This window comes from Mya arenaria, chromosome 11 (genome assembly GCF_026914265.1).
Source record: "Mya arenaria isolate MELC-2E11 chromosome 11, ASM2691426v1".
Lineage (NCBI taxonomy): Eukaryota > Metazoa > Mollusca > Bivalvia > Myida > Myidae > Mya > Mya arenaria.
The window spans coordinates 8,238,794-8,250,320 of NC_069132.1; the positions used below are offsets into that span (position 1 = coordinate 8,238,794).

General features: G+C 38.3%; 1 protein-coding gene across 3 annotated transcripts; it reads left to right on the top strand.

The window, feature by feature from the left end:
* Positions 1-11: 11 nt before the first annotated feature.
* On the top strand, positions 12-11,512 carry LOC128209027 (coiled-coil domain-containing protein 97-like). 3 transcript variants are annotated; one of them, XM_052912827.1, is made up of 7 exons: positions 47-104; positions 302-388; positions 1,922-1,968; positions 2,669-3,465; positions 3,817-3,931; positions 4,166-4,295; positions 10,807-11,512. In XM_052912827.1, the coding sequence occupies exons 2-7, from the start codon at positions 339-341 to the stop codon at positions 10,919-10,921; spliced, it is 1,254 nt and encodes a 417-aa protein (XP_052768787.1). In that variant the 5' UTR covers positions 47-104; positions 302-338; the 3' UTR covers positions 10,922-11,512. The 3 variants fall into 3 exon arrangements, with proteins under 3 accessions (XP_052768788.1, XP_052768787.1, XP_052768789.1); XM_052912829.1 differs by lacking the exon at positions 1,922-1,968 and having other exon boundaries at positions 54-104; XM_052912828.1 differs by lacking the exons at positions 302-388; positions 1,922-1,968 and having other exon boundaries at positions 12-104.
* The last annotated feature ends 15 nt before the right edge of the window (positions 11,513-11,527 follow it).

The following is an 11,527-nucleotide window of genomic DNA, read 5'->3' on the forward strand; positions in this document are numbered from 1 at the left end:
GTAAATGAAAGCTCACAGCTGATTGGCCTTAATCTGGAGCAAAAATGGCTGCGCCCATAGCTAATATTTGACAGACGTCAATATTCGTTTTAACCTATTTACAGGTAGGACCCGATTTATTTGAAAAAAATTAAATTTGCAATTTCCTACTCGTAAATTTTCCGTCATATAAGTTTTTTTTCGCTTTATGAAGCAAACATATATTGTAACATGTTTTCGCGAGTCTAGTCTACTTTCGTTTCACTGTGTCTATTTATGGATTTTTTTTACAACCATCTATATTCAATGGTGCGATCTGTAGTGTGTGTGGTTAAAAACCAGCAGCCCAGTAAGCTCAGATGGTTAGATCTCCAGCAGTCGTCAGTTCGAGCCCCACACCGGCTACCAGGTAGTCTAAAATAATAGACATGTTATACAGGATTCTTCCAATCCCTAATTTGTCATATCAAAAATCGTAAAAAAATATGTCAACGTACAATTATTTGGACTACACACCGACACTCTTGACATCTACTTCTGACACCTGTAAGGTAAACCTGGGAGGAAAAGTGTGCCCTGTGACTTTTCCTCCTAGGTTTACTTTACTGGTGTCAGTAGTAAAAGGCAAGAGTGCCTGCATCGGCCTGAAAAGTTAATAGGGGGAGGAATGATGTGTGTATGATTGTAATAACCAGCTGCCCAGTTAGCTCATATGGTTTAAAGAGCCATGCTAGACCACCGGCAGTTATGGGTTTGATCCCCACACCGGGCGCAGTTTTCCTCCCAGATTTACTTTACACCGCTTTGTGTGTGTTTTTCACACAAAAGTTACTAACCTTTGATGGCAAAATATGAGAAACAATAATTTTATAATTGCAAGTGTATTTTATGTGTGCAATCTTTAGAAATTGACGGTCTGGCAAAAAACAACATGATTTGGTTAGGGTAGCATTCTTTTCAAAATTAGGTAGGGTAGATAGGCATTTTTATTTTTTTTATTAAGCTTTATATAAGAACGTTAATTCATCATTGGAGAATGGTGTTAAAGTAATATTTTGTATAAAGAGTTAAATTTTAATCTTTTACGATCCACCAGTCATTTAATATGTGCGTTTTCACTATTAAATACATGGTTACAATCTTGTAATCAGATGTTAATATTTTTCATAAATGCATTATTAGTAACTAATTAAAGGTTTATTATCAAAAATAAATGTTTGTTATACTTGTGTATGTATTTGTCACTTTTTTTTTACCAACTGACTAAAAAAACAGTAGGGTCAGCCCCTTTTTCGTAGGTAGGGTCAGGTAACCTGAACCAAATGTATTTATTTTTAGGCTTAGACTGTTTGACAATTATGGCCAATAATTCAAGGTTTCTGGTCAATAACTTGAGAAGAGTCCAGAGGCGTTACGGATAAACAATGGTGTACAGTATTTTGTTACCAAGGTGGCCTACACCAGACACCATTTGTATGCCCGTAATTGGTGAACATTTTATTGTATCAAGGACTGGAGCATTCTTTCACTATTATAGCATTTTTTTCATCAAAATATTGGAGCAGCAAACACTGCCCCAGCACCTATGCCTAAATGACTATAAATTATTGTATTTACAAATAACCAGAATAAATATCTCTCCTTTTCCTGTCTTCCTCCATTATTATTCTGCCTGGATATCATAGTGTCTCTGGTAGAGTCCACTTTGGGAAGGGGAGGTTGCAGGCTTGTGTCATACTTAAGACATTAAAAATTATGTAACTGTTAGTTAGAGTACTTAGCATCATTCTCTGAAATTCTAGCACAGAGCACTTCTGACTGAGCTAACCAGACAGCTGGTAACGTAATTTCAAGAAAAACAAGAAACGCCGCAATGCGACATAACCAGGTTTTTAATGCTTGACAGAAGAACTTTAGCCTGTGTCTGTTTTTCTATTTTTAGTAACAGTGACCTTGAACCTAGGGACCCTAAATGCAATCCATTGAAAGGTATCCATAAACTCTTCCTTTATACCAAGTTGTGTCAGGATATGTCAACCCTAACTTAAGTTATGCAGTTTCAACCATTTTTCTGTTTTTAGTAACAGTGACCTTGACCTTGAATCTAGGGACCACAAACGCAATCCAATGAAAGGTATCCATAAACTCTTCCTTTATACCTGGTTTGGTCAAGATATGTAGACCTTGACTAAAATTATTCAGTTTCAACTGTTTTTCTATTTTTAGTAACAGTGACCTTGACCTTGAATCTAGGGACCCCAAAACGCAATCCCATTAAAGTATCCATAAACTTTTCCTATAGACCAAGTTTGGTCAAGAAATGTCAACCCTAACTTAAGATATTCAGTTTGAACCATTTTTTCTATTTTTAGTAACAATGACCTTGACGTTGACCCTAGGGACCCCAATCACAATCCCATGAAAGGTCTCCATAAACTTTTCCTATAGACCAAGTTTAGTCAAGATATTATGTCATCCCTAACTAAAGTTATTCAGTTTCAAACGTTTTTCTATTTTTACTAACAGTGACCTTGACCTTGACCCTAGGGACCCAAAACGCAATCCCATGAAATGTCTCCATAAACTTTTCCTATAGACTAAGTTTAGTCAAGATATGTCATCCCTAACTAAAGTTATTTAGTTTCAACCGTTTTTCTATTTTTAGTAACAGTGAATATGTTTTTTACAGGGTTGGCAAAAAAACTAGTTGTCATTCCTCTGTTTCCAAACTGGTCTAAAGAGGAGAAAATGGAGGAAAGTCCAGATCAAAGAGCTAGTGAGTGTCCAAATAACAGATTTACGATACAGGACAGTGAAGGCACAGGAGATGTATGTGACAACTCTGCTGTTGAGAAAATAGACATAGGTGATGCATGTTCAGAAACGAAAATGATCACAGATGAAGATTCAAGTGTTTTGGAAGACAAACAGTGTCCATCTGAGACTTCATCTGGTGCAGTATCTACAGATTCATCTGTGAGAGTGAACATGCTTGCAAGAGTGGCCTTATCTAATGCACACTTTAAACACCAACAGATAGGTGAACCAGACTTGACACTAGATGAGAAAATAGACATTGCTCAAACTATTCTGGATGCAAGCAAAGTTAAATTTCTTTCGAAGTTCTGGAGTTATTTGGAACTTGAAGACTTAGAATTCTTTAATGATTCTAAGAGTGTTTATGAAGTAGACTTTTACATTAAACAGATCCTTAAATCTAAGAATTCTGAAGTGCAGAGAAACAGAGTGAAAAATAGGCGTTATGAAGCCATGAAGGAACTTATTTCCCAAGGGGATTATTTCAGTGATGATGAAATGAAGTTTAGAGAACCTTATTTATATGAGCAAATGGTAGGACAGTATTTAACAGGTGATGAGATACAGGCAAAAGTGGACAAGTCTGATTTAACATTCTCAAATATACTGTTAAAACACATTGATCAACTGGATGAAAATGTTAGATATGCTAAAGAAAAAGATACAGAGGTAACTATGGGTGCAACATTGCATTTTTGTATTATAATTTTAGTAAATGTAGATTTTTAACATTTGTTCAACCTCTTGTGTGATGTACATGTACAAAAAATCAATATTGAACAAGTATGTAAATGGAGATTTTATATCCTACATTTTAAATCAGACCCAAACAAATGTCTTTTTTCAAGTAACTGTTTTACATTCCTTCAGAATTCCAAAGTGCAACCTATCAATTCAAGTTTACAGATACTTATTTGTTAGTTTTGTTTAAACTATGAAAAACGGAAGTCTCTGACACTGATAATTAATGATGATAATATGTATGGACTGCTTGCTTACGGGTTTGTGTTTGATGTTCAGAATGGCCAAATGGAAGAGGAAGAAGACAGTGAAGAGGAAGAGGACGACCAGGGGGATGACCAGAAGGACGGGGGCAAGGGGATAAGTGAGAGTGAAGATATCACTGAAAATGAAGGTATGGAGGCACTTTCAAATAGTAATATATGTAATTAGGCTAATTGTGTTGAAAATATATTGATCATGGTCAGTCAAATCCAAAATAAGTTAAAATAGATAAGTTTTCGATTTAGGCCCTTTAAAAAAATAAATAAGGAGTTTGGTATGAGTTAGGATGAAATTTTTATTTAGTTCTCTTTACTTTATTTATGAATATTTCAATATCAAGCAATACTGTTGAAACTTTTTGTAGATTTTTTCCAAATTGATGAGGACAGTAAGCCGAAGATACCGGACGTAGAGAAGCAAGCTCTGAAGGCCGAGTTCCTGACTATCATGCAGGAAAGGTTCCTCAGTGGTGCTGACATAACATTTGATTACAGGTATAATGCACAACATGACATCATCAGTGTTTCGAAAATGTTATTATTATCTATTGCCTGTCTGAAAAATTAAATTATGATTATCTGTTTATCATAAGAGTTAGTGACATTTCATAGAAGGGTTTAAAATATTATGTGTTGTTCATAATTATGAGCTTGTTAGTTTTTCAGACAAAAGTTGAGTTATTGTGAAAACATGAAGCCTTGGTGTTAGTGTATTGCTGTAGTGCACAAGTTTAACCTTGGCCATAACTCGAAGAGCTTTCAAGATATTCACATGAAACTAAATCATATTACTAGTAACATTTTGCATATGTGCAGCAAGGTCAATAACCCTTACTTTCATAGTTATTCAGTGATGCCCTTTAATTGTTTGAAATGTGGGTGCATACTCAAATTGAAACAAACACTGTCCAAACTAAACTCAAATGAAATCTGTAACCCATGTTAACAGTGCCAATATGCATGCATATAGCAAGGCCCAAAGCTTTTCATTTTTTAATTGCTGTGCAATTCTAACTATAGGCTGATACAAACCAGTGAAAGTTGGCATATGCTTGCATACTAGCACTGTAATGTATAGCCCATGTGTCTTACATACTACCACTGTATAGCCCATGTGTCTTACATACTACCACTGTATAGCCAATGTGTCTTACATACTACCACTGTATAGCCCATGTGTCTTACATACTACCACTGTATAGCCTATGTGTCTTACATACTACCACTGTATAGACCATGTGTCTTACATACTACCACTGTATAGCCCATGTGTCTTACATACTACCACTGTATAGCCCATGTGTCTTACATACTACCACTGTATAGCCCATGTGTCTTACATACTACCACTGTATAGACCATGTGTCTACACTGTATAGCCCATGTGTCTTACATACTACCACTGTATAGCCCATGTGTCTTACATACTACCACTGTATAGCCCATGTGTCTTACATACTACCACTGTATAGCCTATACTGTGTCTTACATACTACCACTGTATAGCCCATGTGTCTTACATACTACCACTGTATAGCCCATGTGTCTTACATACTACCACTGTATAGCCCATGTGTCTTACATACTACCACTGTATAGCCCATGTGTCTTACATACTACCACTGTATAGCCCATGTGTCTTACATACTACCACTGTATAGCCCATGTGTCTTACATACTACCACTGTATAGACCATGTGTCTACACTGTATAGCCCATGTGTCTTACATACTACCACTGTATAGACCATGTGTCTACACTGTATAGCCCATGTGTCTTACATACTACCACTGTATAGCCCATGTGTCTTACATACTACCACTGTATAGCCCATGTGTCTTACATACTACCACTGTATAGCCTATACTGTGTCTTACATACTACCACTGTATAGCCCATGTGTCTTACATACTACCACTGTATAGCCCATGTGTCTTACATACTACCACTGTATAGCCCATGTGTCTTACATACTACCACTGTATAGCCCATGTGTCTTACATACTACCACTGTATAGCCCATGTGTCTTACATACTACCACTGTATAGCCCATGTGTCTTACATACTACCACTGTATAGCCCATGTGTCTTACATACTACCACTGTATAGCCCATGTGTCTTACATACTACCACTGTATAGCCCATGTGTCTTACATACTACCACTGTATAGCCTATGTGCCTTACATACTACCACTGTATAGCCCATGTGTCTTACATACTACCACTGTATAGCCCATGTGTCTTACATACTACCACTGTATAGCCCATGTGTCTTACATACTACCACTGTATAGCCTATACTGTGTCTTACATACTACCACTGTATAGCCCATGTGTCTTACATACTACCACTGTATAGCCCATGTGTCTTACATACTACCACTGTATAGCCCATGTGTCTTACATACTACCACTGTATAGCCCATGTGTCTTACATACTACCACTGTATAGCCCATGTGTCTTACATACTACCACTGTATAGCCCATGTGTCTTACATACTACCACTGTATAGACCATGTGTCTTACATACTACCACTGTATAGCCCATGTGTCTTACATACTACCACTGTATAGCCCATGTGTCTTACATACTACCACTGTATAGCCCATGTGTCTTACATACTACCACTGTATAGCCCATGTGTCTTACATACTACCACTGTATAGCCCATGTGTCTTACATACTACCACTGTATAGCCCATGTGTCTTACATACTACCACTGTATAGCCCATGTGTCTTACATACTACCACTGTATAGACCATGTGTCTTACATACTACCACTGTATAGCCCATGAGTCTTACATACTACCACTGTATAGCCCATGTGTCTTACATACTACCACTGTATAGCCCATGTGTCTTACATACTACCACTGTATAGCTCATGTGTCTTACATACTACCACTGTATAGACCATGTGTCTACACTGTATAGCCCATGTGTCTTACATACTACCACTGTATAGCCCATGTGTCTTACATACTACCACTGTATAGCCCATGTGTCTTACATACTACCACTGTATAGCCCATGTGTCTTACATACTACCACTGTATAGCCCATGTGTCTTACATACTACCACTGTATAGCCCATGTGTCTTACATACTACCACTGTATAGACCATGTGTCTTACATACTACCACTGTATAGACCATGTGTCTTACATACTACCACTGTATAGCCCATGTGTCTTACATACTACCACTGTATAGCCCATGTGTCTTACATACTACCACTGTATAGCCCATGTGTCTTACATACTACCACTGTATAGCCCATGTGTCTTACATACTACCACTGTATAGCCCATGTGTCTTACATACTACCACTGTATAGCCCATGTGTCTTACATACTACCACTGTATAGACCATGTGTCTTACATACTACCACTGTATAGACCATGTGTCTTACATACTACCACTGTATAGCCCATGAGTCTTACATACTACCACTGTATAGCACATGTGTCTTACATACTACCACTGTATAGCCTATGTGTCTTACATACTACCACTGTATAGCTCATGTGTCTTACATACTACCACTGTATAGACCATGTGTCTACACTGTATAGCCCATGTGTCTTACATACTACCACTGTATAGCCCATGTGTCTTACATACTACCACTGTATAGCCCATGTGTCTTACATACTACCACTGTATAGCCCATGTGTCTTACATACTACCACTGTATAGCCTGTGTGTCTTACATACTACCACTGTATAGCCTATGTGTCTTACATACTACCACTGTATAGCCCATGTGTCTTACATACTACCACTGTATAGCCCATGTGTCTTACATACTACCACTGTATAGCATATGTGTCTTACATACTACCACTGTATAGCCCATGTGTCTTACATACTACCACTGTATAGCCCATGTGTCTTACATACTACCACTGTATAGCATATGTGTCTTACATACTACCACTGTATAGCCTATGTGTCTTACATACTACCACTGTATAGCCCATGTGTCTTACATACTACCACTGTATAGCCCATGTGTCTTACATACTACCACTGTATAGCCCATGTGTCTTACATACTACCACTGTAAAGCCCATGTGTCTTACATACTACCACTGTATAGCCCATGTGTCTTACATACTACCACTGTATAGCCTATGTGTCTTACATACTACCACTGTATAGCCAATGTGTCTTACATACTACCACTGTATAGCCAATGTGTCTTACATACTACCACTGTATAGCCTATGTGTCTTACATACTACCACTGTATAGACCATGTGTCTTACATACTACCACTGTATAGACCATGTGTCTTACATACTACCACTGTATAGACCATGTGTCTTACATACTACCACTGTATAGCCCATGTGTCTTACATACTACCACTGTATAGCCCATGTGTCTTACATACTACCACTGTATAGCCCATGTGTCTTACATACTTCCACTGTATAGCCCATGTGTCTTACATACTACCACTGTATAGCCCATGTGTCTTACATACTACCACTGTATAGCCCATGTGTCTTACATACTACCACTGTATAGCCCATGTGTCTTACATACTACCACTGTATAGCCAATGTGTCTTACATACTACCACTGTATAGCCCATGTGTCTTACATACTACCACTGTATAGCCTATGTGTCTTACATACTACCACTGTATAGCCCATGTGTCTTACATACTACCACTGTATAGCCCATGTGTCTTACATACTACCACTGTATAGCCCATGTGTCTTACATACTACCACTGTATAGCCCATGTGTCTTACATACTACCACTGTATAGCCCATGTGTCATACATACCACCACTGTATAGCCAATGTGTCTTACATACTACCACTGTATAGCCTATGTGTCTTACATACTACCACTGTATAGCCTATGTGTCTTACCTACTACCACTGTATAGCCCATGTGTCTTACATACTACCACTGTATAGATCATGTGTCTTACATACTACCACTGTATAGCCTATGTGTCTTACATACTACCACTGTATAGACCATGTGTCTACACTGTATAGCCCATGTGTCTTACATACTACCACTGTATAGCCTATGTGTCTTACATACTACCACTGTATAGCCCATGTGTCTTACATACTACCACTGTATAGACCATGTGTCTTACATACTACCACTGTATAGCCCATGTGTCTTACATACTACCACTGTATAGCCAATGTGTCTTACATACTACCACTGTATAGCCCATGTGTCTTACATACTACCACTGTATAGACCATGTGTCTTACATACTACCACTGTATAGCCAATGTGTCTTACATACTACCACTGTATAACCCATGTGTCTTACATACTACCACTGTATAGCCCATGTGTCTTACCTACTACCACTGTATAGCCCATGTGTCTTACATACTACCACTGTATAGCCCATGTGTCTTACATACTACCACTGTATAGCCCATGTGTCTTACCTACTACCACTGTATAGCCCATGTGTCTTACATACTACCACTGTATAGACCATGTGTCTTACATACTACCACTGTATAGCCCATGTGTCTTACCTACTACCACTGTATAGCCCATGTGTCTTACATACTACCACTGTATAGCCAATGTGTCTTACATACTACCACTGTATAGCCCATATGTCTTACATACTACCACTGTATAGCCCATGTGTCTTACATACTACCACTGTATAGCCCATGTGTCTTACATACTACCACTGTATAGCCCATGTGTCTTACATACTACCACTGTATAGCCCATGTGTCTTACATACTACCACTGTATAGCCAATGTGTCTTACATACTACCACTGTATAGCCCATATGTCTTACATACTACCACTGTATAGCCCATATGTCTTACATACTACCACTGTATAGCCCATGTGTCTTACATACTACCACTGTATAGCCAATGTGTCTTACATACTACCACTGTATAGCCCATGTGTCTTACATACTACCACTGTATAGCCCATGTGTCTTACATACTACCACTGTATAGCCAATGTGTCTTACATACTACCACTGTATAGCCCATGTGTCTTACATACTACCACTGTATAGCCCATGTGTCTTACATACTACCACTGTATAGCCCATGTGTCTTACATACTACCACTGTATAGCCCATGTGTCTTACATACTACCACTGTATAGCCTATGTGTCTTACATACTACCACTGTATAGCCCATGTGTCTTACATACTTCCACTGTATAGCCCATGTGTCTTACATACTACCACTGTATAGCCCATGTGTCTTACATACTACCACTGTATAGCCCATGTGTCTTACATACTACCACTGTATAGCCCATGTGTCTTACATACTACCACTGTATAGCCCATGTGTCTTACATACTACCACTGTATAGCCCATGTGTCTTACATACTACCACTGTATAGCCCATGTGTCTTACATACTACCACTGTATAGCCCATGTGTCTTACATACTACCACTGTATAGCCCATGTGTCTTACATACTACCACTGTATAGCCCATGTGTCTTACATACTACCACTGTATAGCCCATGTGTCTTACATACTACCACTGTATAGCCCATGTGTCTTACATACTACCACTGTATAGCCCATGTGTCTTACATACTACCACTGTATAGCCCATGTGTCTTACATACTACCACTGTATAGCCCATGTGTCTTACATACTACCACTGTATAGCCCATGTGTCTTACATACTACCACTGTATAGCCCATGTGTCTTACATACTACCACTGTATAGCCCATGTGTCTTACATACTACCACTGTATAGCCCATGTGTCTTACATACTACCACTGTATAGCCCATGTGTCTTACATACTACCACTGTATAGCCCATGTGTCTTACATACTACCACTGTATAGCCCATGTGTCTTACATACTACCACTGTATAGCCTATGTGTCTTACCTACTACCACTGTATAGCCTATGTGTCTTACCTACTACCACTGTATAGCCCATGTGTCTTACATACTACCACTGTATAGCTCATGTGTCTGTTGTTTCAGTGCAGTGGACAACAATGAAGCATACGACGACCTCTCCATCCTGAATGCCGATGCTGAGGAGAAATACTTTGAGGATGAAGACCCAGAGAGCATTCATTCTGACAGCAACTTGTGAACAGGAGCATTTATGTGATGTTAACGTTCATAGTGGCTTAGTATCACATGAGTATGCTGTATAAGAAGTGAAAGTCACATGTGCATAAGGAGTTTTGTCAGATGAAAACTCGTACATTAACATGTACTGAACTTTGGAACCATTGACCATGCATGCTGAAAAGATGAAGGTGCCAGCAACTTGCTTGTGGCTAAGAGCTGGTTTTGATGTAATCATGAGTATTGATTAATAAGTAACACATTTGCTGTTTGATAAGCATGGGTGACAGTCGGCAATGAACTACAAGTTATATGGGATATAAAATTCTACATTGAAGCCAATTTGTAAACCATGGTCTAAGGTTAATTAAAAGGAAATGAAAATGTTCACTGAAACTGTCTTGAGTGAACATACAGACAAGTTTAACCCTGATGGAAAGTATTTAAAAAATGCATAATTAGTGGCAATGCTCCAGAATTTACTGTTATTAAGGTCAATCAACTAACTCTGCTGGCAGGGTTGGCAATATGATATCATTTGATTATATCCTTGTGTTTCAGATTTTGAGTTCCATTCTATGAGTTATTTACAAGTAAAAAGACATTTATTAATTATATTTGTTATGTC

Coding starts and splice junctions, on each gene's coding strand:
- LOC128209027 (XM_052912827.1), top strand. CDS start 339: ATGGTTAGATCTCCAGCAGTCGTCAGTTCGAGCCCCACACCGGCTACC. Junction 3,932..4,165: donor AGATATCACTGAAAATGAAG/GTATGGAGGCAC, acceptor AACTTTTTGTAG/ATTTTTTCCAAATTGATGAG. Junction 4,296..10,806: donor GACATAACATTTGATTACAG/GTATAATGCACA, acceptor CTGTTGTTTCAG/TGCAGTGGACAACAATGAAG.